Source organism: Accipiter gentilis, chromosome 1 (genome assembly GCF_929443795.1).
Source record: "Accipiter gentilis chromosome 1, bAccGen1.1, whole genome shotgun sequence".
NCBI lineage: Eukaryota > Metazoa > Chordata > Aves > Accipitriformes > Accipitridae > Astur > Astur gentilis.
The window spans coordinates 19581314-19608110 of NC_064880.1; the positions used below are offsets into that span (position 1 = coordinate 19581314).

The following is a 26797-nucleotide window of genomic DNA, read 5'->3' on the forward strand; positions in this document are numbered from 1 at the left end:
TGTTTGTGAAAACTACTGAAATTTTGTGAAGCTGAAAACAGAGCTCATGTGAACAAGAGACTGCATCTCAAAAGCTTATTTCCCATTGTCTTAGGAAATAATTTCACTGAAAATGGAAAGATGGGAGAAGAATGAAACCATTTCATTGCCTTGGCCACCTTAATTCCTGTAATTAAGACATCAGTCGTAATTTGCATTACTTCTAGTTCATAAACAGCAATGTTTAAAGAATTGCATGCAGGTTTTTTTGTTTAGTGGCTCTAGATTGAGCTTTTCTTGTAGGTCAAGAGTTTTTAAAAAGTAGGCTTTAAGAGAAAAGAATGCCATACATGCATCCTAGCAGCATGTGTTGGTTCACTAAGTACAATTTGGAGGAAAAAAAAAAAAGTTTCTTAACTAAATGCAGCCTTTTTGTTTTCTTTCCCTTCCCCACATGTGCTTTTGGTCACTATTTGCAGTGTTTTATTTCTGTGAAACTATACACTCCTTTTTCAATTACAAGATTTTTTACTATCATGAAAATCCATGCAAAACAAAAAATAAATATCTTGTTCCTGACATAGGGGTAATTCCAACGACAAAAACTGAAGATTCTCAGTTCAGATTAAGCTCTCTTGGAAACAGGGGATAGCTGCCAGCCTGTTCGACAGGTCAGAACTTTGGGAATATTTAAAGTGACACTTAGATCATTTGCTTAAGGACTGACCTTTTGGGGAGGTGGACCTGAAGTCACCTAATCAATATGTAAGAGCGTGTCACTTATTTGTCATTCTGAGGCAGAATGTCACTAACCACAAGCCTCAAATATACACAAGGGTTCCCCAATTGCGTGAACAGCATGAATAGTCCAGTCATCTGACATAGTGGCTGGTCAATAGTTGTTGTCTACACATCTTTCATGGTATCAGCAGTAAAGCGCAAATATGTTCAACAACTTTTACAAGTAATTATTCCAGGTGCCCCCATGGAAAAATGCTCTGATTCTGATATGAGTACCTTTTTCCAGTTTAGTCCAGGTGCCAAGACATTACATCCCTGGGAAGGTGAGTGCTAACCAAGAGCTACTTACTAAATACTCCGAAACTGCCTGCAAGACTCAAGAATCAAGTCAACTGGGCTTCTAGAGGGCCTGTTTCTGTGCAGGGGATGTGAAAAGGAAGGCTTTGATCATGAAGTGTCCATCAATGTTCAGGGAAAGTTGTAGTGCCACAGTCTGTTCAGGCCAGGTAGTTAAAATAGAACAAAATGGTGAATGCCCAGTCAAAAAGAATTGACTCATGACAGCAAATGGCAACTGCCTCATGGTTTTACACTAGAATTATAAAATCAATTCTACAACCACTGTTATGTGAAGGTAGCACTAATAAGAAATTCCAGTGCAGCTGAGCATTGCCATTCATTATTTGCTGAACCACAGCAAATATACTGCAGAACTCAAGGAAGACAAGGTCCATAGGTTATTTTGGTTTTTATGGGATGTAATCATTCAGTGATATTGGTTATGCTTCTATACGGAAACCTCAGGATTCATTTCTGTACAAATTCAAGAACACAGATACTCCAATGCCTATGGGAAATAGTAGGTGTTGTGGATAAATCTGGGTTCTTAATCTAGTTAGAGACTAGTTTAATATCCAAGGTGAACAATCCATAACTGTTCTTAGGATTTAAATTTTACTTGAACAGTCAAGTGTTGTTCTGTAAAAATTGAAGTGTTAGTGAAAATAAGGGAGTCACCAAGGATGTTCTCTTTTTTTGAGAGGATAAACTTAAGAAATATATAAAGATGTTTATTGTGGTCAAATGGGCTGAAAAATTTGTAGAATTCAATATGAGAGTGGCTTTAAGTCAAAGACCATGGTAAAATTTCTCTTATTTTTCCTTTGGCTATTAAATGTGAAAACCTACCATGTAACATTCATTAAGTTTCATCTAAATTAAACAATTGCTGTGACAAACATATAGGCATTAATACAGAAAACAGAGTGGCAATAAAAAACTGATCTGCATGTGATTTTGATAAACAGTTAGTTTAGTTTAAATCTCATTCCATAGCTGAGAATGGTTTGGATCCAGTGTTTGGTCTGTTTGTACATTTCTGTTGAAAAGAGCCAGACAAATCAATCCAGGTATTGTTAGATACTGTGGCTCTAATTTATGTCCTGAGCATATCTCCAAAAGAGAAGAAAACCTTATAGACCCATGCATAAAAATTTGAAGCATTTTGCCTTACATTCTAGGATATCTGTTTGTTGATTGTAACTACTTGAAGTTTATAAACCAAATAACCTAACCTGTTAAGTAATATGATACTGGATGTGAAAACCCAAACCGGCATGAAATAATTCTGCCATCCCAACTCAGACAATGTGGAAAATTCGGGGGGCATATAATTCATGCGGAAAAGTGGTGTGTAATTCCTTTGAAATGTATCAAGCCATTTATACCTTATGAGTGTATAATACACAGAAGAGACTCTCAGGGTATGTTGAAGGTGGTATCAAATTAATTAAGATCTCTTCATACTTGCTTCAACCTCTTCCACCTCGGGTGACCACAGCAGAAGAGGACTTTCCAGTTTAAGTGCAAATGTGTTTCAGATAAATACGTTTTGAAATGAGACTGAATACCTGTCAGATTAAAAGGTAATCTCAAACTGCTCTTATTTTGTTACGCATACACAGATATGGGTCCCTTTTTTTGGGATGACAGTTCATTACATTAATGAATCATTGCTGGGAGGGTTGGTTTCCCGGGTGGCTGTAATCTCAGCAACACTTAAGAACAAATGAATGAGCACTCCTGCAGTTAATGACCTGGATGAAATTAATCGACTGAGAGTAGCAATTAATTTGGTCATTGTTTTAGCAGAGATGCACACTGTGACAACTTTCTGCATTCACTTTGGAGTCTTGCAAACTTGTACTTAAAGCTACATTCCCAGCAAAACTACATTTATAATAAAAACTGCCTAAGACATCTTATTTGGAAAATAAGTTTGTCCATTCTGATCCTACTCTCAGTAAAGTTTTGCATGGAATAAATGGATTAATAGTCTCAAGATTTTTTTTTTTTTTTTTTTTTTTTTTTGTTGTTGTTGTTTGCTGTACCTTCTTGTTTGAGGAGCAAACAGTAAAGAAAAAGGTGGTGCTTGTTCTGCATTCCTTTCAAATGTTGTAGTGACAGCATCAAACTGAATTATTTGAAAAGTTTTAGTTTGAGAGATTGGTGCTTCTGATTTGGGAACTTGTTTTCTTCATAATTTTTTGTGTGTGTGTTTGCTTTCATCCCAAGTCACACAAAGTTATGGTCTGAGGCAGCGATGGTGAGAAAAGCACTGGAACAGAACTATTGCAATTTTCAGGTCTTCCTTTCATTAACTCTGATTGCTCATCAGCAGAAATACCCAGGTTTGCTCTTCCACTTCTGGGATTCTTTCAGTTTGTGTGGCCACATCAGGTACTTACCTTTTGTTTTTGTTAGGGAGCACTAAGAATTAAAAATCCTCTTTGGGCCGTACCCATTGACTCCTAATTAACATGAAAAAATGCTTTACCACAGAAGCTTTACCACAGGACTTCTTTTTTCACATGCATATATCTCACATACAGTGCACGCTAACTATTCATATATAGTCTCAGTGTGCATTTTGTATGCACACAAAAGTTCCAGATGTGCTGTGTAGCTTGTTTAGTTGACTTTATTCTTCTGTAAAGCCAAGAGAAATATTAATCATTCATTTACTGTTAGGGGATGGGTCTTCTTCTCATATTTCAGTAAAGGGGGTGGAAAAGTAAAGTAAGCCAATTTTTTTCCTATTTAAGGCCAAAGCTGGGGAATGCTTGTGGCTGAGTTCTGTACATGGCCCGGTGCTGGAAGGGCAAGGAACAACCGATGTTGCTATTTTGAATAGATTTTTATTCCCCCCCCCCCCCATTTTTATTTTTGCACAGAGAGTCTCATGTCTAATATTTAGACATGATGAGCTTTGTGCAAAAAGTAACTTTGCTCATTCTTGCCGTGTTTCAACCCTCAGTTATTTTGGCACAACAAGACGGTGAGTAATTCAAGCTTCTTATGATTTAATGTTTTTATTTTATTTTTATTTTCACCAATTATTTTAATAGCTTGTAAGAAATGTGTATTCACAAATCTCACCAGAACACTTTTCCTTCACTAATTCAGCAAAGTCATATATTTAATACAGAAGCTGAAAGCTGCAGGAGTTTGCATTAACATCCCAAAGGTTTCCGTTTGCTTTGCTTTCTTTTGTGGTTAAAAGGACTATACAGTGTTGTCTGCCTTAGCTGCGTTTGTTCTTGTTCTTACTTGTTTTCCTATTACAGACACCAGAGAGTTTTTTAACTATTTCTTTTAACTCTTAGAATAACATTTTAACTGTTAGCTCTGTGCTGCCTGGAAGTTATTTGTCACAAGTAGCTTTTTTATTTGGAGTTCTCCTTTGTACTTGTGTGTTTTCCACTAGCAGCGTAGGGGTTTGTTTAAACAATTTGGGTGTGGAAAAACGACCTTAAAATTCTAACCAGTTTTGATGAAACAGTTTTTAAGAGCGTTATATGAAAATATGTCGGCTTACAGGATTTTTACTTTGACATAAAGCAGGAGGGTAAATTAATTCCCTCAGCTGAAGTAGTTTGAATTGTGCATGTACAGGCTGTTTCAGTCCCTCAGGAGACTGATTAGCGACTGATGGTATCTGGGAGTCCGTGCGAGTGTGTGTGTGTTTACAAAGAGCGAGAACACCAAAAATCAAATGAGCATGGAATTTAGAGGGGAAAAAAAATACTTTGTATGCAATAATTCAACTTTGAGTGAAGATAAGTGTGGTACGAGTATTTAAGTTAAACAGATGACATTCCATGAGTACAGCTGACCTTTTTTGGATGTGCTCTGTTCCTGCTTGCCAGACATTGTAAACCAGACCTTCCTTAAGATAAAACATTTTTCTTTCTTGTAAAGATAAAAGATCTGCAATGTATTTATTCCTGCATTGGGGCAACAGATAACTTGATAAGCAGCAGCCAAATAAACTAGTGCAATAAAGGAAAGCCAAATGCCTTTAAAACCATACCCTACCCTACTCTGTGTGATACAAATAATGAAAACAATTACTTTAGCCATTTCATGGCAAATCTATCTGCCTCAGGTACCTGGAAAGGCACCTCTGCCAATGGGGGGTGACTGGGAGTCCACCAGCAGGGTGTTGGCAGTGGAGCAGTTGGAGCTCAGGGGGCTCTGTGCATGAGCAAATCAGGTAACACCATCTACAACAGCAGCATGCCCAAATACCAGCCTCCCTTACCAAGCACAGACGCAGGCTAAGCCTTGTAAAGTATCTTAAGGAAACCCCAATGCGTATAAAGATGTTCTGTAGAGAATAAACACAATATACTGTGCACTGATGCTTTTCTGTTTCTGCTTTTCCAGTATATAAACTATCTCTTCAGTAATCTTCAGTGAAGAAAATATTATAAAATTTGAGCAATCATATGTTTTGAGTTTTCTCTGCTTACAGCAGCAAATAATAAACATATTGCATATATTTAATATGCATTATGTATATTTATATCTATATATCTCTCTTCAGAGGGATAAGGAATAAGGGAACATCCAATCTAAAAAGAAGGAACATCAGTTTTGTTTCTCCCAATAAACAAATCCCCCCTGAGTGCCAGGTCTCTTTCCCTCACTCTGGTCTTATCCCTGGACATTTCTGAGGTGCTACACATATTTGACTCAAGAAATGGTAAATTTGGGGTAGAAGAACAATATACAAATGAAGTGTGAGGGAGTATTCTCATTTCTCTGCCACATTCCTGTTTCATGGTGTAGTAACATTTCCTTACTGGGCTAACTTCCATACTACTTACAGGGGTGAGGTTACACAGAGAGGCTGATAAAACAGTACTTATCCCTTAAAATATCGAATTCTGTCCTCCCTGTCAAATGTTTCTTTCCACACATTTGAATATGCTTTACTCACAGAAAATAATAATTGAAGTAGTTGATTATTAGCTTCGCTAATTCATGTGCAGGGCAGCGGATGGACTAGGAAACCAAATTTTCCACGATTCAAAAGAGAATTTCCAGACATGCTAGAATGCTCTCTCTTGTCAAGAAAAATGTTTATATGGTTAGTATCAAATGTAAGTCAATATAAAATTTTCCTTGGGAAAGCCTGCCAGCGGACCAGACTTGGCAAGATTATAAGGAAATTGCGCAGTATACACTAAGTCTAGGATAGTCAGATGTACCTCTGGGCTATGTGTTTCTTTGTCTTGCTGTAAGAGGTAGGAATGGAGAATTGAGTACAGCCTCAGGTTGAACCTCTTCAAAAGCTTGGGATCTGGGTATTGTGGAACAAGGAATTTTCTGACTTCCATGGACAAAAGCGGTATGTCTTGGTAACCCACTGGGATGCTTTTAGCCTGCAAATGAAATCACCTTGACATAGTTCCGGTTTTCTGATGTGTGTCGAGTTAGTGTAAGGTGTTTACAAGCCCTGACCACGTTCAAGATAAAGTGCCTCCTCGTGGCTGACATGACATGAAGCTGGTGCTTCAGACATGACAGGTGATTCAGATTCCAGCAATGTATATTCAGTTCCACCATTTGAAGGCATCTTTACATCCTGCACATTAAACTACCAAAAAGCGTAAGAAATTAGAATGCTTCTTTAGGAAAGAAATCGATCCTCTACCCAGCCAGCATGATTTGTGCAAGCATTTGCTAGCCTTACAGCCTACATTCATCCCATTTATGCTCAGTTTGTAGTCAATCAAGACAGCTACTTCCAGAAGACAGCATAAATTGTAGCTAGATGGACTGGAGGTATTTGGCAGTTTCCACTGACTATGAAGGAAGCACGTGCACAGCCCCACTCACATCAATGCCAGAAGGGAGGTCAGATGGATTTGGGCCTGTCTCAGCTGCATCTGAGATGGTAAAGGACATCTCAGTCACCTGGAGTGTGACACTTCTCATACATACACCCCGTAGTTCTTCAGGAACTTCACTGAGAGGTCATCAGGGAAACTCTACTGCTCTGAAAAGCAGTGTGAAAGCAGAGCCAGAAGCCCTTCATTATTATTCCAAATAATTTTTTTCTCTAATTTTTTTAGTGTTTTCCTTGCCATGTAAGTATTTTCTTGGATGTTTGGTCAGGAATCCCATTTCTGAGGTAATGACTGAATCCTAAAATATCTCTGAGAAGACTTATTGACCTTTCATATTACTTTCAGTCACAAATTACAGTTTTAAAATTAAATAAAACAACTACATATAGGTTTCAGGAAGCACCATGCAAAGAACTTTTTCATGCTGAGCATCCGCTTCTGATCCCCCAGAAAAGAAGGGTTGTATTTTGGGAAAACTTGCAAACAGCCTGGTTTAGCCATTTTGCTTTCTTTTATTAACTGGAAAGGAATAGGTAATGAAATAGATGGGTACTGCATAGATGCAGTGTATTTGTGAGACTGCCAGACTGATATTTTTAGCACTTGCCTATATGCAACATTGCACACGTGCATTTTGTTGATAAATTAGATAGTTTAAGGGTAATGCTAATGACAGTCAGAACTGTCTTTCCTCAAAGGTTTTGGATAACACAGAAAAGCCCCCCTCCAGAGTTTTGAAGGTAAAACCAGATGATGCGTGTCTGTGTGCCAATAGGTAATTACACCATCATAAGTAACCTGGACTATGTGAAGGTATGAAAGATCAGGGATCTACTGCTCCTCTTCCATTTTTCCTAACTGCTTTTTACCAAGCACATGGCAGGCAAGGTTATGCTTAGGAAAATTGAAACATTCCTTTCTGGTCTGGAAAAGTCATGCTAAATGAAAGCCTGGGGAATCCACCCCCTCTAAACATTATATATATGTTCTTGGAAATATGACAAATTTCATAAACACATTTTAGATCACACATCCCTGGAAGACATTAGCCTTAGGAAAATGAGACCATTATATATCCCTTCATTATTTTCCAGATTTGTTCTTGATTTGAGACCAAATCTACGTAGACTGATTTTTTAAAAGAGGAGGTGGAGTTGGAAACATCCACTGCTTTATTACAGGGGGAAGAGTCAGAGGTAGAAAGGTGTTGTCTCTGGCACAAACATTACTGTTGATGTCTCAGTCAGAGTCAATACATGTGCTCCCTTCTTGGTGCTGCAGATTACAAGCAGATCTATTTCCTCTTCCAGCTTCTGCCAAAGTTTTGAGGTTTGAAATAGGCAGCCAGGTGTCACTTACAAAATCTTAGCTGATGCCAGCCTTACACAACAACTGGATGTTAGTTTTAATTAATGCTTTTCAAGAGAAAGGAAGGAGTGAATTACTATCACTTTTATGTTTCACAGACTGGCTGATAAACCAGGCTGACATGGATCTATTAGTCATTGTCCCGTTTATGTGCTAATGTTGTTCAAACCTTGTTTTAATCAGAAATGTGCAGAAAATGGGACATACCTGGCTTCATAATTGGGAAAGCATGCTGTAGGTCAGTAACATAAATGATGCAGACTGTGAGCATTTTGGATTAAAAGCAATCTCTTCAGAGTTGAAAGGTTCAGCCTGCCAGTAGGGGGAAACAATAACAAAGCATGCTTTCCCAGGCTAGCGGGCACCATGAAAACTATATTGCTCTTGATGTTTTTACGGTAGGTTAGTACTCTGGAGAAGAGCACAAGCCACAGCTGTTGTAACAGTTGCAAGTTTTAGTTTGTTGGTTTAAAGTAATAATTCATCAGAACCCACAAAAGTGCAAATTAGTGCAATGGTCGTGTCCATTAATACTCCAGATTATGCCGTCTTTTAGTCATGCTTGTTTAAGAAATTAGGCAAAAGATCTCAGCCTAGAAAAGAAAAACTGTTGGCAATGGCAAAGATACGTTGTTAACAGAATAGGGTTTTTGGTCTTGAAGTAAATGGATTAGATTCACAAATCATTGCAGAAATTTGATGTGATAGAGCAAAATTCAATTTATTATTGGCAACACCCACAAAAATAAAACTCAGACTTGAAAAGGGTGTAATAAAATCTTTTCTGATTCAACACGAGAACTGTTAGCTAATTCTCTTTGTGGTAGCTTGGTAAATTGTAGATTGCACAATTTTAACGTGGTTTAGAGTTCAGTACCTACCACTTGTATGTCTACAGTTTTGAGACATTCTGATTTTGGTTTTTAGCAGATGGTAAATAACCTTCAACCCAAAATGGAACAAAAATGTTAGTGTTGTTATTTTACCTGCTGCAATATTTTACCAGCCTGCCCCTCCTTCGACACATCCATGATGATGTACCCTGTACAGGAGGAGAACTGGGCACAGGTGCAATTCCGTCTCCAGGAGTGATGCGAGAAATGTTATTTTGTTTCTGTACCTTCAGGTCAGGCTGTTGAGGGGAGCATGCGTGGGTGCAGAAGAATGCTGCAGCCCCTGGCCCTCAGCATGCTGCCCATCTCTAGCCCAGGGGATCCAGTGGATTCCTCCTAGAGAGAAGGCTGTTTGGGGCTGTGCTGCTCACAGTGGTGTTCTCTCTGTTACTGAGATGCTGTATGGTGACTCACTGCAGTTGGCTTCCCAGGGCCATGCTGCTACTAGATACGGGAGCCAGTGCTCTGGCTTAGTTAGTGCTGCAGGACAGCTACTCCTCTATGGATTGTCTTTCTTCCATTGAATCTTTCGATGCACAGGGTTTGTGAACCTTTACTTTCTGTCCTCTCTATGGCTTCACTGACAATAGACGCTTTGTCCCTGGAAAAATCTATAAGGAATTCCCACAGAATTTCTTTATCTTTTTCCATTCAGCACAGTCAGACACTTTGTGTTTCAGGGGAATAAGAGTCCCATATTTATGTGCAGGGGCTATGCCGTTAATATTTCTGACATTGCTTTGAGATTGTATAACAATTTTGAAGATTAACCCTTACGTTGCTCCTGGCTGTGGTTAATGAACTGATAATCTCCACAGGCAGTAAAAAAATGACATATTGCAGGAGTCAGCAAGTCTCTTCCGTAAGCGTAACAGAGAGAGAGGTGTGCTTATCCTATCTTAAATGCTGGAAGGGTGCAAGGAGGGATGAGTTCCATCATTGAGTGTAGAGCAATACATCTTTCACGCACAGGTATAGTAAATTTTATTTTTAATTTATATTTTCAAGCAGTCGTCATTTTTTCTCATCTTGTATTTCATAGGAAAGGTTCTCTCCATTTTGCTTCGAAAAAACCTAACCCACTTCCAACCACTGCTTTTATTTATTTTCACTTCAGAGCCAGTCTTGTCTCCGAGTTTGCAAAGTGGAAGCCTCTGCCTGTTTCATGTCAAAATGACAATGGAAAACATGATATAACCCCCTCCAACAACAACCATTTGTTGGCTTTAGTAACTTCAGCTCTGTGACTTCTGGCTTTGTTTAGTGAAAGTACAGCAGAGGAGATTCCTTTCAGATTAGCTAAGAGACTACTTCCATTTTCCCTCATTTACATCAACCCCTTCATTTAAACATGAACTATTAGAATGAGGATGAAAATGGCACGTCCTTTAACAATGTCTGCACATATTTGTCTTGCTTTGATTCACACAAGTACTCCATGAAGAGATGTCTGCCAGGGAGGAGAAAGCAGGAAGAATGTGATCATAATGGAAAGATACATATTTTAAGGCTGAATGTGTTTTGTTATTTTGAAAGCCTAGGCCTTCTCTTACAGCTAAAGGGGCACCCAAGTGACTCTCAAGAAATGGGGGATGTGACTTGTAGATTTAAGACTTTAGCTGAGCTGGTACCAGAATGGCCTGCAGCATAATACAAAGCTTTCCACGGCCACAGGAGACCCATCCCTTTCTGCTGCTGGTTTTCTCTTTCGGTCACTGTGCATCCCACCCTGGAGGGTGGCACAGGCACCTCTGCTTTCCTGCCAGGCAGCAAAAGATTTCCTTCCACGTGCAAAACTTCTGTGGCTTCAGGTGCTCCTTTATTCCCAGCCCCAGCACCGTGAAGGGCAGCAGAATTGCAGGAACGTGTACGTTTGCAGCAGTAGATACGAAAGGATGATGTGTGTCTGGAAAATACTTCCCACAGCAGTTCGACACTGGCAGTTCTTGGAAAACTTCTGGACATAATTAGTTCTCACTGAAATTCCCCACAATTCACGCCCAGTGACCAGTCGGTGCATTAGCAGGCTGTCTGCTGCAAACATCTATTTTCCTCTATTCTGTCCCTTTGTGCTTCTTTTCTTTTCCTGCTTTCCATTTTCTTTTAGGAAAAGAGGCAAAAGCAAAATTGCAGCTCCTTTTTCAGACATGAGAGAAACAATTGCTCAGCCAAACACAGCTAATGGAAAATGTGGGAAGCATTGCTCGTTGTTCCTTTGATGTTCAGTGTAATAGCGATGCTGAGCATCAGAGAAGAATGAACTATATCCCCCATGCTTTCCTTCAGCTATAAGCAGCGAAAATAGAATTCATATTATCTTGGAAAACACTTCTATGTTCATGAGAGGGTCTTTTAAAAAAAAAGTATTTTTTTTCTGTGTGTGGCTTTAATTCTACTGTATGGTGTTTGCTTGTTTCCCTACAGAGCAGTAGTCATTCTGTGCCAGCTGTTTAAGAGAAGAATGTCCTAGTGAAAGCAAACAATAGGCTGTGCAGTGGGAATTGCAAATCTTTGAAAAGAGTAATTGAAATCTGAAGATTCTTTGCACAATATTCTAAGCCTGTTGGTGGCTTAGTCATTGGCAGGGTGGTCCTCTTTGTAGATCTCTCTTTTTTGTATGAACAGAATAGCATAAATATGGGTGGGGAGCAGGGGGAGAAAAAGGAAAGAAGAGAGGCATTGAAGTCCAACTGATTATTTTCCTGTCAGAGCAACTGAAGAGAGAAAGAGCATTGTAAAGACATGGAGAATCAAAAAAAAGTACAAAGCCTCTTAATTTATCAGGTGTTCTCAGGCTCTTCCACTCATACCTTTTAAGGACTCCAGCAGATAAACTCTGGTAGATCTGGCTCTGCTGAAGATATTCTAGCCCTCCTCTGCCACAAGGCGCTGTTTATTCTCACCCTGTGCCAGCAGATGCTGTTGCTGCTCAGGGCAGGGAGAGCTAAATGTGTGCCAGGCTTCAGGCAGCCACTTCAGCTGCAATGCTTCTGACCTCTGATATTAATAAAGTCAGCTCTGTGCTTGCAGGGTCTTCACTGCACCAGGAGTGTGACTTTTCACCTGATGAGGGAGTTAGGAAGCTCCTTAGGTCCTCATGCCTGAAAAATAGGCATAGAATTTGACACTTAAAAGTGGCCCCAAAATTAAGAAAGTTGTCTTTGGTACCCTGAGAAAACCCTCACTTTAGGAGCCCTAGGAAGTTGACAATACGAACGTTGTATCCAGTGTACAAATAGCCATTTAATATCCTCTATGAGGCAGATTAAGAAGAATTTCAAATACTGCCATCTGTATCCAACAAACTGTCCAAAATGGATGTGGGGTGAATTAGTACAAACTGGAATAAGGAATGAATGAATGAATACGAACTGTTTTGCAGATGAAACTAGGTTAATGATGGTCTATGCATTCAGAATTCCCCCTCGACCTTCTGAATTACAAATACCTTTAATTTATTGGCAGCCAAAGATATGATTCTTTTCTTTAGACAGTACACCAGAGTTCTTTAATCCATCACTGGAATACGAAATACAAGAATCAAGCCCTTCATTTACTTCCAACTTCTGAAATTACGGGGAAATCAATAAAATTGTGCAGGGAGTTATGTTAGTGTAGAATTTGACCTCCTGCTGCTTTACTCATCTCTGATGTAAATTCACTATGGCCATGGAGTTATATTGGGGCTGACTTTGTCCAACGTATCTGAAAATATAAATGATATTACCATATGTACTATACTGTATTGTAACATTTCCCATCTGTTTCAGTCTCAGGAGAGAAGCATTGAATCAAGCTGATTTCTTCCAAGGCAAACCACAGAAACAGCATTGCATGAAATTGTTAGCCCTCTCACTGAGCTAAGGGGAAAGAGATGATCATGTCCCACTTGAAACTTTAATCACCTGATAAAAATGGTTTTAATTACAAAGTTAGGCAATGCAAAACAAAAAGCATACATTTTTCTTTCCACACAGCCTTCATGTTTTATCTTGTGAGAAGCTTGCAGTGTTCTGCATTAAGTAGTTGTAGTTCAGTGTTTTAGAGGAGGTGCTATGTAGAGCAAGCTGTAATGATCACCCATTTCCAATAATTCCCTTTCACTTAGCAGCTCAGAAGCTGAATCTCACTTTCCTGATGCTTTGGATCTGTCAGACTGGTTGTACAGTCTGGGAAACCTGCTTGTACACAATGACTTTTCCAGTTTTTCTTTATTCTTGCCAGGACAGACCTACTGCAAGAAATGTTGCAAAGAATGCTCCAATGTTATAAACTATTTCTGTTCCTGGCTAAAATCACAAATGCAGAAGTATGTCTTTGAGATATACTTAGGGGGTGATTTTTGTTTTGAATGTTCTGACAGAATGTTGTGCTGGATTTTGGTAAATTTTTCCGCTTAATTGATCCTAATAATGTTGAGCATGAAGCTATTGCTGTTCTTTAGAAGTACGTTAGGCCAGCTTCTTATGGAATAAGATTGGAAGTGTTCATGTGTTCAAAATTAAGATTACCTTGACACTTGGACTCTGACTGTAGAAGTCTTCATTGACTGCCCAAGGAGTGGGCAGGATGTATGTTTAAAGAAATTAATAAATCCATAAAACCATCAGTAATCACATCAGACCTTGAATTTATGTCAGTTTCTGCTTGGTTTAAGACACAAGTCTTTGTGCCATTTGGCATAATTCACTATAAAGACAAGAAGCACATTGAAATCAGACTACTGCAGAGCAGTGAGAATTTACGGCAGCACTACAACTAAATAGCCACAAATAAAGTGATTACAGCCTGCTGCTTATTTTTAGAGTGACACCAAATGGCACAAAAGTGATGTGCCAAAAAACATTGTAATGTAAGAACAAAGGGGATGGAAAAATCTCATAGGCATTTTACCAATAATTGGAAGAGTGACTGAAAAATTATGCAATGGTCCCTCTAAAAGGCATTAAATGCACTGAATTAAGATTAAATTCTTGTTTATTGTGTGTCCTGCTCTAATGCAAACAGTTACCCTTATTAAAAGGTTTGATCGGTCAGGCAGTGAAGACCTGCAGTTCCCACCAGAATAATTAGAAATTGATGTTCTTTAGGTCTGATCCAAAGCCCAGTAAAATCAAGGGAGGTTCTAATCAGGCAGTGTTTCCCCTTAACCAGGAATGAATGATACACATTCTGCAGAGTATAGCAAAAGAGGTTTATCTCTACTAAAAAGACAGAAGTATAAATATAATTGTCTGAGTTAGAGTCAACCTGTTGAGAGAGTACTTTGGAGAGGAAATCCCAGAATAACATCTCAATGGTCATTCAGGAATATCTTCCTGCCTTAAAAACACAATTTAGGCCACAATGTTGTCAAGGAATAGCTAACAACAAAAGGACTATAGCCATCTCTTGCATCCACCAGATGTTTTTCTCAAAATTACTTTTATAAGTTCAGAAACAGGTATAACAATTCTCTGGGCAACACCAAAAAAACAGCAATGTGATAGATATACAGCAGTCTGCTCTATCCTGCCCCTTGTATGACTCAGTTTGAAATGACAGTTCTGCCAAAAAAACCCCACCAACTAAACAAACAAAAATGCCCTTCTTGCACTTTGTTTTCCTATTGGTGGTTTTGAAACAAGAAAACCCTTCTGCCATTGTTTTTCATGCCGGACACCAGCAAAAGCCAGTGGGGCTGTTGTGTAACAATATCACTGATGGAATATCTTTGCCCCTATTTCAAAGGAATGCTTATGTGGCAGGATGATCTTTAGAAGTGACATGAAAAACATCATTGAAGTATGTCAACGTATGTGCCTGAATACAGTAATTCGTGAAACATAAACGTTGAGACAGAATGATGTGACAGATTCAGTCACTTTAGACCACATTACCTATGAGAAGAACAATAGGTCTCTGACGATAAAGGAGAAAAATTAGAGTTCTTAACAGAAGTCACACTTTGAAAGATTAGGGAAAAGCCAATAATCTGCAAGGAAAATAGAGGCATTTTGTGTTTTACTTGGTAGCAAATATGCCATAAGGATATTTTTTAATACTGATATTTCTAAAATTTCTAAAAGCTGTAAAAAGGTTGCAGCATTTGGAGCTTATAAAGATGAATGAAGGGAACAAGCAATGATTTGTTTAAAATGCAAATCCTTGTTTGTACCAGTGCAGGCCTGGGGTTTTTTTTCCATTTTGTAATCTGAAAGACAGATTGGTGGGTGGGTCTCAGAGCAAGGACAGTTTGGCGACATGACAGAAGAATCCTTTGCCTGAGAATCTAGCCTCTTCTATACATTGCTAGTGAAACAGTGTGTGTCTCCTTTCTGCAATACCTCTGACAGACAAGTAGAGTATTTTGATTAACGACATTATTTTGTGCTGCTTTCCCTTTCTTGCTCTGCATCTGAGTAGGGAGGAAAATGTCTGGGACTGGCGCAGTGGCAGAACTGTTCAAATGCCAGCTTTTTTGGCAGACAAGCATCCCCACAAGTAAGAAAGCTTCGGTTTCAGTCTGAAAGCACAGGATGTAGCTGTCCTTTTTGGTGTGAAGCTTGGGAAATCTGAACCATTCATTCATACTCCTTTTCCATTCTACCCAACAGCAGTTCGTCCTCCTACAGGACATGGAGCAGGAGAGGATTTTTAACATGGAACTGCTCTGATTTTTCACAGCCTGCATTTGTTTTATCAATTGAGGTTTCAATCCTGATACTTCCCATCACATAGTGGACAAGCCTTACAAAATATTACGTCAGTACCATTAAATCTGAAAATGTCCTAATAGGTAGGTATGCCCAAGTTGGGCCTTATGTCCTCATGCACTGTGTGAAATGGATTCCATTAATTAGCTGGTTGTTGTAAGGCAACTCTAGCTCAGAGAATGTCTGCAGGCCTTGCAGCTGAAAAAAAAATAATCTTGTTAAACCATTTCTTTTCTTAGAGTTCCACCTCTTTTCCTGACTTCTGTGAAACAGACACTATTTCAGACTTTGCAAGTCCTCGGCACTTACCTGACAGGAGAACATGCAGGCAAACCAGACCATTCTGGCTCAGCAAGCCGATTAGTTAATTATGAGAGTCCATTTGTTTCCATTACTAATCTTGGGATGGAATCAGAATGTTTGATTTTCTTATAAACATCATCATAATACCAGACAGGGAGCCCAAACCGTTTGCTTCGAGGTAGACAGCGTGGCATTCTTTTCTGCTCAGTAGATGGAAGGCAGCAATGCTGCAGACACGGGGATGGATTCCTCCGTCTACTCTACGGTAGCAGAAAATTACAGCATTTGCCATTGAAGACAAACAATATGTCTCCTTTCTACTTTGTCCTTCGGTTAAACAATGTATAAAACAGTGCTGGAATACACAAGAAATTTATTTACTATAGAGGAAATGTGAAACACTTTTTGAAGTAGCCATCCTGTAAAGCAGATGACCAAAACCGGGTCAGGGTAAGGAGGCACATAGGCTTTGTACAGTTAAAAGTCCATAGAAAGCAACAGAAAGACCCTTCTTAGTGTCAGCAGATTTTGAATCCGGTCAAATTTAGAGGCAAGGCCTCCTTCATCTCAGTGCTTTAGCCTTTACCAGATTCACTTTAAATAACAGCAAAAACTGTGTGCTTGGCTCATAGTGTTTGTGATCAGATTTTCGCAGATCAAAGCTCCTCGGAGTTTTGCTTCCCAAGCCATCATCGAGCGGCTGCTGGAGGATCGTGAGTCACCTCTGTGTGGACTATTGCCCTTTCTGAGGCAGAACCAGACAAGTTCAAGATGTTCTTTAATATCTAACCACTTAGTCATATCTCTGCACATGGGGTATGTGAGACTGCTACTAATACAATAGCTGGATGTTTGCATTGTCCAAAGTGGAAAAACCTGTGGTTTTTGAGGAAACTATTAGGAGGTTTTTTTCCTTTTGCCATATAAATGTGGTTAAGTAAGTCATGATCACGGCGCTTGCACAAATACAAAGCCAAAAGCAACTACAAAACAGGTCAGCTTCTCAGGTCGTAGCACTCGATAACAAATTCCCATTCACCTCACTGGAATCAGGATTATGTCCCATAGGACATCTGTCATCCTTCAGGCCTACAATGACCATGTTTGGTTTCCCCTGTACACATTAGAGCTCTTCTATGTACCACACTTACAGGTCCTTTGAGACTAAATGGTGATTTTCCTTTCAGCTTTCCCTATTGGTCTGCTTATATACAGCTGCTAGTCTGCTTAGAAAATGGGAAATAATTCAAAACCAGCATATGATGAAGATTGTGTTGCTTTTTTTTTACTTTGCTTTGCTTTTTAGGCTGGTCCAGAGAAATACTACTCACAGCAAAATCTTCAAAAATGTGAATGCACAGTAAACAGCATAAATGCAAAGTTATTCAGGCTTTCAAATATTAAACTTTGATGTTCTGTACAATGAATATGAGATTGACACAGCTTCCAACAAACCACTGCAATAACGGCCATAGGAGTGAAGTGCTGTGTAGCCATCATATTTTAGGGCTTTGGGAAGAAGGATAAGATTATGCATTGCCATAGGCGAATACAGTTGAGTTCTAATATTTTTTAAAAATCTTAGGCTAATATATATGTTTAGGAATCAATAAGAAAAGCTGGCTAAGGCAAGTATGTGACTGTTTTACCACAAGTCTAGAAGTAGGCAAGTCAGCTTTTTTATAACTTTATTATTCCTATATGTTACTTGCCAGTGCTTTAGCACAGATCAGCTTTCCAAAGGATTTTGGAGCTAACAGTTAATCTTTATGAGCAATGCAAAATGCATTATGTCATAACATGCTGACACACAGATCTACATCTGAACACAAAGGGGGTGTCTTAGACTGTCTTTCCAGATATAAGTTTCCTCTGGAAACCTATTTAATACTTTCATTCTGCCAAAGGCTGCAACGATTTTCATTGCAGCTCTCCTAGCTTGTTTCTTAATTCATTTAACAATGTCCAGAAAGTTAGATGCAATATGAATGTCATTATATCCATATGTCTTCGATTTTTCTGTCTCTTTTCTTTCTGTTAAATGATGCCATCTACTGTAGAATAACTGAATGACAGCCTTGTAAAAATGCAGAGAAATCTGCTTTATTTCCTTATTGCTGTAGAATTGTGTCAGTCGTTTTGTGGTACATTGTTAATTTCCATAATTGTCATCGATATTGTTGCCTAAAATATGGAAAGGTGAGTATTCTCAGTGTGAAAAAATCAGAGAAGAGCAGCTGTCTTGAAAACAGAATCTTTTCTAACCAGCAGTGCAAAAATATGGGAAAACCAGCCCTTTTCTATTCCCCATTCAAATTCTCCTCCTCACTGTAAGGCAGCAGGATCACATCCCTGGAAATAACAAAGCAACATACAAATCAATGAAAATGAAGTAAGGATGAAGAAGAAATTGTCATATGAAAATTCAAATTCTTGGATATGAATATACTAATGAGTAAAAACCTTGCTGTCTTAAACACATAGTTAAAAAAAAAAACAGTCGTGGTTTTGAAAGGATAAGAGTGATACTAAGAGCTGAAAATCTGAATATTAATCAAATACATCTTATGGGTCCAGAAGTGTGTGTACACTATGCATTTTTCTATATGTGTATGCCGTTAATATAACCATACATTACCTGTGCACACAGTAACAGTATTAAATTCTTTTAGATCTGTATCAGGGTATTTTTATTTGACAATTATGTATAAACTATGTTTCAGTCTAAACAAAAGAAAAATCATCTCTTCCCTTCCTCCTTACGTTTGTAAATGAGAAGGATCTTTTAACCTCTGGAACTGGGAAGTGCTCAAGCGGAGTGACAGCTGAGTACATCGCTCTCAGGTGAAATGGATCTATGCCCACCTGTGCTCTCTAGGGTGTATCCAGCCAGATCTTAGATGGATAACAAGCTCTAACCTCCCCCATAGCTTTGATGTTATTCTGCCTCCCACAGTATACTGCTTTTGAGGTATTCTTGTGTACAGTGAACCACTCATACACTGAGCTACTCAGCTTTTGCCACTTTATAATTCGGGGGGGGGTTGTGAGTCATAGAGAGATTATAAAGATTATTTCATTCATAACACTACACTTCTCATTTTTAAAATGCATTTCAGCCTTCTTGTTTGTCAGGAAACATTTGTCATTACTCTTGTCAAGGCTGGGTAGTTTGGTTTTTTCCCAAGTGCCCACAGTGAAATCCTGGTTTGTTGAAGGAGGAAAATGTTTCTTTCAGAAACAGTCACCAATTAATTAAGCAGAGAATCAGCTTATTTACCTGGGATCCACTGATATGGTTATGTGGTGTGAGAGCTGGGAAACCAAGCAACTGGTTTAGAAATGAAATCTAGCTTGGTAGACTAAGGAAGAATGTCTAGATCCTCTTCAGAGGTAGTGGTTGTTAGGTGGTATCCTTTGAAGCAGCATCCTCTGATGCCGTACGCTGTGTCACGGCAGGTGTGAAGAAGATGCTGTCCTGGAAATAAGCAATTCTTCTCCACTTCTCTTCTGCAGATTGTGAAGTTTCTGGTGAGGCCCAAAAGGTGGAGAAGTGAATGGAAAAAGGAAAAAGTGAATTTCTAAGTGATAGAAAATGTCTGAGGGGGATTAGTTTTCATATGCCACCAGAATGTTTTAGATTTTTTAAGATTTCTTTTGTTGTTGTCAAAGGAAGGCAAAATGCTGGCTCCCAGCCAAATACCAGGCAAATTAAAAAATACTGGCTTGAAAATGTCTGAAAAGTATTTTTTAAGCTTTTTGCATCTTCTTGTGGTTCTAATCAAGCTGGTGGTCAAACCCAAGTCTTAACCGTAAGTAGTGTCAGCCTTGACAAGTCAACGTTTTCCTGTTTTGATTCTTTTATAGTTGATGTGCAGAAATAACATAAGCTGGTGTATGCAGAAAGCCTGTGGAGGCGTTGAATAGGGAAAAGAGACCTCCTATGCCATGCTGTACCCTGCTCGGAGATCCCCACTCTGGTTTTCCACTCAAGGAGCCAGGTGGTCTTGGTTGTATTCCCCACTGCCCTTACAGAGCTCATACAAGGAGGTGGTGGATTTCATGGGGGACAGAGAGGAAAAAGGTTAATATGGACAAGGAAAAGCTGCTGAGTGAGACACGGGGAAGGGAGCAGAATCTGAATAACTAAGCTCAGTTGAGTACATGGCAATAAAGAAGGTGAACTGTTCAGGTACAAAAGAGAGAAGATTCAGGGAAGATGAAAAGGAAAGTTATGCGTTATGGGAAAGATGAAACAGAATAGAGAAAAAAAAGACTGAAGCAGAAGCATGAGAGGAGAGGAGACGCGTCCAAGTGTGTACCATGCCAAAGAGCGTGGGCATGGGTATGGAAGCAGATACCCACAACTACAGAGAGAAAGAAAAACAACCAATGTAAAGAGGAAAAAAAGAGACCAGTGTGCTAACGTCGTAGTGGAAAAGAGAAAAAACAGATGAAAGATGCCATGTGAGAAAAGAAAAAGGGACTGCATAACCCATAGGAGTGGACTGAACTATAAATCTGGACTCAGTCTCATACTATATAGTCATGGCCATTAGAACAATTCGATGGCATTCGGAATTTTCTTTCTGGAGCCAGCAGCAATTTTAACGTCAGAGCTTTGAATTGCATCTTTTGGCATTTTTCTTCTTTTTGAAGGGTGATGTGTAGTAGGTAACTTATTCTGATATTAAAGTTTTAAGGTACACCAGTAGCTCTTTCTCCAGAATTTTGTGTTTGTAAACTGAATTATTGTTAATTATTAATGGAAAAAATCTTATTCCATTATTCAAGGCATTCACTGATACTTATATTTGCAATCTGAAACTTCTAATAACTTCTACAAAACTTCCAAGGAGTTTGTCTAACTTTGTAGTGTTATTTTCATATTGGTTTCTTGAATGACTGGGCTTTCTGGATCTTGTTTCTCTAAGAAAATACAACCCCAAACTTTAATGTTTGAAGCTGGTTTTCATCAGTCGCTTCAACTTCATTATCTACAACAAATTTGTTTAGTAGAATAGCTGTTGGAAGGAATTCACAAAGCCATGAATATTGCAGATGAACAATGTTTATTCTGAAAATACAGACACCTGTAACATTTGAGCGGGCCAGATGACACTTTAATTGCAAACCATTTGGGCAATTAACGTGAACATTCTTTTAGATCTATTGCACACCTTGGCTTTCAAAAAACACTTGGAAAACACTTGGTGCCAATTATTAATGCAAGAGCTTGTGCTGGACAGACGGCTTATTCCACATCCATGTGCAAGTGCTCATGTTCGCACATGGGGGCAAATGATACACTTGTTTGAGAAGTGTGGCACATTTCCTTTTTAGCTGCAGCAGAGAATTCAATTGCTAATTACACAGTAACTCAGTCTGACACTAAAATTACTCAAGATAGAAGATTTTCACAGATTTAATTGGGTTTTGGATCAGCTCCAGGAGGTTTCCATTGATGTCTATTTATAGATTCAGAGCAGACTCTGCAATTAAAGTAACAGATCCTCCCAGTGTCTGAAGAGAAGTATTTAGCCCTTTACTTCACATGCATAAACCTTATTACAGCAGAAAACAAAACAGACTATCCAACAGCTGTCATGTTATTTATCTTTGATTTGGAAAACACATTTGAAATAATATTGAACACTATTTTGTCTTTCTTTCCAGTCGTAGGATGTACCCATCTTGGGCAGGTTTACGCTGACAGGGATGTTTGGAAACCAGAGCCATGCCAAATCTGTGTGTGCGACTCGGGATCTGTTCTCTGTGATGATATCATCTGTGATGATCAGGAGCTGGACTGTCCCAACCCAGAGATTCCCTTTGGAGAGTGCTGTCCAGTTTGTCCACAAACAACACCACAACCTACAAGAGTAAGTCTGTCCTCAATGTTGTGACTTTGGTGTTGCCACCTTCTTAATCCATGTCAACCTCAATTCATTTTCTTTTAGATGCTCTTAAACACTTTTCTTTTAAATACTAGGCTTGTCACTTTCTGACTCTAGGCAAATACTTAGGATGGGCACATTTTGCCAAATTAAATTAAATTTAAAAAAGCAGCTTGAACTTTCACAGAGTTTTATCTTTTTTGTTAAATTCAAGAATACTTCTGTATTCTATCAGATAATTGGTACCAGATCTGATAAAATAGTTGTTAGTCCTTTGAGCTACGCAGCTGAAAGCATGAGGTCCTTCAACCCAGTTTTACATAGAGAACTGGCACAGATGAATAGTAGAAAGGGACAGAGGGCAACAAGTAGCCATTACATTTTCATTTTAGAGAAGCATAGGAAAAATGCAAACAGCTTATTTGTTGACTGCATGCTCAATCAATACCCATGAAACTAATGCCAACACAGAGTTAAAGAAAGTTAGACAATTTTCACAGCATACTGCTAGTCTGCATTTCTTATCAACTCACAGAGTGACTTTCCTTTAGCAGAGTTATTGCTGACTTAATGCCCTGTAAAGGAAAGGTGATTCAAACCCTACATCCCTAATATATCGTCATCTTGTTTATAGACACCAACATTATCTAAACCAGTTGCAGCGCCTTAACCTCAGGAAAATTGAGAATGTTAGTGCATGCCAAGTCCCCTGCCTAAACTGCTTCACTGAGCAAGCCAGCTATACGGACCTCTAAGGTTATCTCAACATTTCATCCTTGTTTAAGATCCATTTGAGTCTATTAAAGTACATAGATTTCCACAGGCACACTGAAGATTCTTATCCAGAAGATAAAAGAAAAGAGTGAAAGAGATGTGTATATGGAAGAGAAAGGGAGATGTATTTCTGCACCTCTATATTATATCTGCTTAAACATGAAATGTCATATACAAATAACGTCACCTAGCGTTAGTTGCACCATGCTAGCGCAGCTGTACTGCTTCCAGGATTACCTGACCTACTTCACTGAACAGTTTTAGAGGAGTGGTACATACAAGCATGCTGGAGATTTAAGCACAAGCACTCTCTTGTTGAGTTTAGAGACTCTTTTATCAGTTCTGTGGTTCCTGATAATAAAGGACATGTGGATTACTTCCTTTAGCCTCTGTCTTCGATATGTAAGAGTTTGGTCAGCCCACTGGAAGCTGCCCTGCTGACCTTTGATGGTGTGTAGGGAAATGCCACCTTGAAAATTCCAAGATAGTTTCAGCTCAATATTCTTTGCTACCACTAGCAGCTGGACACATAAAAAACATTCTGAACTATTGAGAATCCAGATAGTAATATGTAACTGAATTATTAATTGAAAAATAAATAAATTGGAGGAGTAGATCTGAGAAATTAAAATTAGCTACATTACCACACTTAACATGCTGGACTGAGAAGGATACAATAAAACTGTCCCTTACAGCTTTCCACAGTAGACTTCTGTCCCCATTGTACTCAATGGCAAAGCTCTACTAACTTCATTAGTGCCATGTTTTTGCTTACAGGAGAGGTGTAGCTTTATGAATGAACTGTGAAAATGCAGAGAGACTGACCATCAGGTTTGGGGTTTATTTTTATTTTCTTTCTTAATTTAATTACTTTTTATTTTTTTTCTAGACTCCTGGAATAGTCACCCAAGGCCCCAAAGGAGACCCTGTAAGTGCAGCTTTTGTGTGTGTGTGTGTGTGTCCCCGGAAACTAACAAAATCAAGAGCCAATTCCTGTAGTGCTATATATCCCATTCAAGCTGCTGAGATATCCAGCTTTCGTCGATGTCTGTACTGTCTGCAGGACTGTGCCATATAGTTATTTTGAAGTAGCCCTTTAGCTTCAACAGAACTCTCAAAAATTTAAACTGGAAAAACACAGAGAGAGGGAGTTTAGTCTAAACTGTATTACATTTGTTATTTTTTGGTGGGTTTGGTATATTTCTTCCCAGTAGGAAAAAAAAATTTAAAAAATCTATGGACTCCACTAGCAGTATTAATTTTAGATTCTGGAATTGACCTGTTTAATATTTATAGTGTGTTTGATCAAATGTCAGCTGCAATAAGGCTCCAGCAACTAAGGAGTGTTTCCATGTGTGAATTTTGTCTACTGTCTATGTCATTCCTGAATGTTTAGTTGTGGCCGTAGTTATGTTTGATAGAGGAAGTTTCCTACCACAATTGGTAAGACTTTCTTACGAATGGAAGGATTTATCCTGCGATGCCCTTGCAGTTGGAGGCAAGTGCAGACATCTGTATCTGCTCTGTTTGTGTCTTTGCAGGGTTCTCCTGGGCCTCCAGGCAGAAATGGTGCCCCTGGCCCTCCAGGACAGCCAGGGAGTCCTGGAGCTCCTGGCCCCCCCGGAATCTGCCAGTCATGTCCCAGTATAAATGGAGGCGTAAGTCATCATTCAGCTTCTACTTTGTTGCTCAGAGCAAGACTGTAGGCGCCTATCCCTTGCAAATTCACATGTATTTTGCTTTGAATGGTGTCTGTCTCTCATCGGTGCCTTTGAAAAACACAGCTGAGTGGTAGGTGGGGTTTTGTTGTTGTTTTGGGGGTTTGTCCATAAAATTTGGCTGGAGTACAGTTAAATCTCTGCCTTATCTTATTTTTTAAAACTTTTGGAGCCAGATCTGATGAAGGGCTTACGTAACGCAGAAATAATCTGACCAGAAAGAAAGTGTGCAGGAGGAAGTACGTCCCCTCAAGCTTAATGGTTAGGGAACTCTCTTACTTTTCTATATTTTATCCAATGCATTTTTAATAAAGAAACATTCCCAGGAGACTAGACCGAAACACAGGTCCTCTGCTTGCAGGGGAGTGCCATGTAAGTACTATTTGTCATGCTCCCTCTTCATTTCTGGCCCACTGAATCTTACATTCCCTTCTGAAGAGTCGGGCAGACTCACCAATAGAACTAAATTTAACTGAAGGTTCTGTGCAGTTGGGTTTATTAAGGGAGCTGATCCACAGCTAGCGCTTTGTTAAGAGATGACATTGTCTCCCATGCAATCAAGCAAGCCTAGCTTTACAAGATGGGATTGCTTTAGCACAGAACTGTTAAAAATCATACGTCAAACCAGTTGCTACTTTTGAATATAAGCCACTGTTTATAGCTTCCACGTACAGTTCCCACTCCCAGGTAAGCCAAAAAACTGAGGAAAGATGTCTTGATATTACTTAATTCTGGAAGGGATTGCATCTAAAGGACTGAGGTTCTGGGAGAGATACCCGTGGATCAGTTAACAAGTATCAATGGACATGGGCAGACAATAATATATTGAGAGAGCTACTGGGTTTGAATTGGCAGATTCAGACACAAGAGAGGATGATAGGCTGAATGTCACCCAGTCCAACGCTGTATCAAAGATGTGCTGTTGAATACTGATGAGAGGGTTGATATCACTAGCACAGGAGTCGTCTTGTACCTGGTCAGCAAAGGAGCTGGTTCCACAGTGGTTTGGGTTATCAGGCAGAACACTGCACGTATTCAACCTTTCCTGCTCAACCACCTATGTGCCATTAATGCGTAAACTGCATTAATGCCATATTATTCAACTAAGTTTGCTAGTACCTGCATAATAAAATCAACATATGCCAATTAAGAGGTTTACATGGAAATTCCTTGAAAAACTTACTGTAGACTTTATAATTTTCTTTTTTTTAAGCAGTATTTTATGTAAATAGGTATGTCAAAGATGCTATCTGCTCTCAGAAAGGCCCACAGGACATGTTTTCACTTCATGCCTTGGACTGAGCTTCCATTTGTTTCAAGATAAATTGTCAAAAGCATTGAGGCTTGGCTGCTTGGGCTCAAAAGTGATGATTGTATTTGAATTATGTGGAGTGACATAGTGAACGGGAAGGGAGAAAGGGAAAGATGGAAAATAGCATTAGGGAAAAAGCGTAATACAGTTTTCTGAGATGTGTAAGTTCCCACGCATGAGGTAAAAAAAAAATTATTTGTAATTCAGGGAAGGACAGACTTACACATAGGTAAGAGATTTTTTGCTACAAGATATTCTGAAATGAGACATTCGTTAGTCACAAGTAAAAGAAATTAGGAAAATAATAATAAAAACTGTTGCATTCTTTAGTGCAACAGAAAATATTTCATCAACTTCCTTGAGTGACAGCTAAGCCCAACAGAAAAGCAACTGATAAAGAAAATGGGGGTAAAATCTTAAAAAGAGTTAAACAATTAAGAGGAGAGAGAATGGCAATTTTTTGGTTCAGCTAAGGCCTAGCTGTCAAGATGAAAACTGGATGTGCACAGTGTAGGGAGCTAACGTTACCATGACCTCAAAAGAAAGATACTGGCTGGGCTTCTCTTATGGATGATTTAAATATATGGCAGCTATATGTCAGACAAGTACTAGTCAATAGATACAAATGAGTTATTTTCATACATTTGCCATACCAATGTAAGAAAATACTTATTTGATTTGTAGCAATCACCTTTATTTTTCTTTTTTTTTTTCCTTTTTTTTTCTTTCTGTTTTTCTTTATTTCTTTTACAGAGTTTTTCTCCACAGTATGACTCCTATGACGTGAAGGCCGGTGGACCTGGTATCGCTTACCCACAGCCTATTGTAAGATGATATAGCCTTTTTTCTGTCCTTTTTTTTTTAAAGAACAAATTTTCTGCTCGTAGATTATACCTTGGATGTGTGTGTATGTATCCTGA

The 26797-nt window shown here is 38.9% G+C and overlaps 1 protein-coding gene across 1 annotated transcript in view; it reads left to right on the forward strand.

The window, feature by feature from the left end:
• The first annotated feature begins 3861 nt into the window (after window positions 1-3861).
• The window catches only part of COL3A1 (collagen type III alpha 1 chain), a 53182-nt gene continuing 30246 nt past the window's right edge, over window positions 3862-26797 (forward strand). The window contains exons 1-5 of the mRNA XM_049800961.1: window positions 3862-4057; window positions 21853-22058; window positions 23737-23775; window positions 24389-24505; window positions 26631-26702. Of these exons, the coding sequence (XP_049656918.1) occupies window positions 3979-4057; window positions 21853-22058; window positions 23737-23775; window positions 24389-24505; window positions 26631-26702 (513 nt within the window). The 5' untranslated portion in view covers window positions 3862-3978. The remainder of the gene's footprint in view (window positions 4058-21852; window positions 22059-23736; window positions 23776-24388; window positions 24506-26630; window positions 26703-26797) is intronic.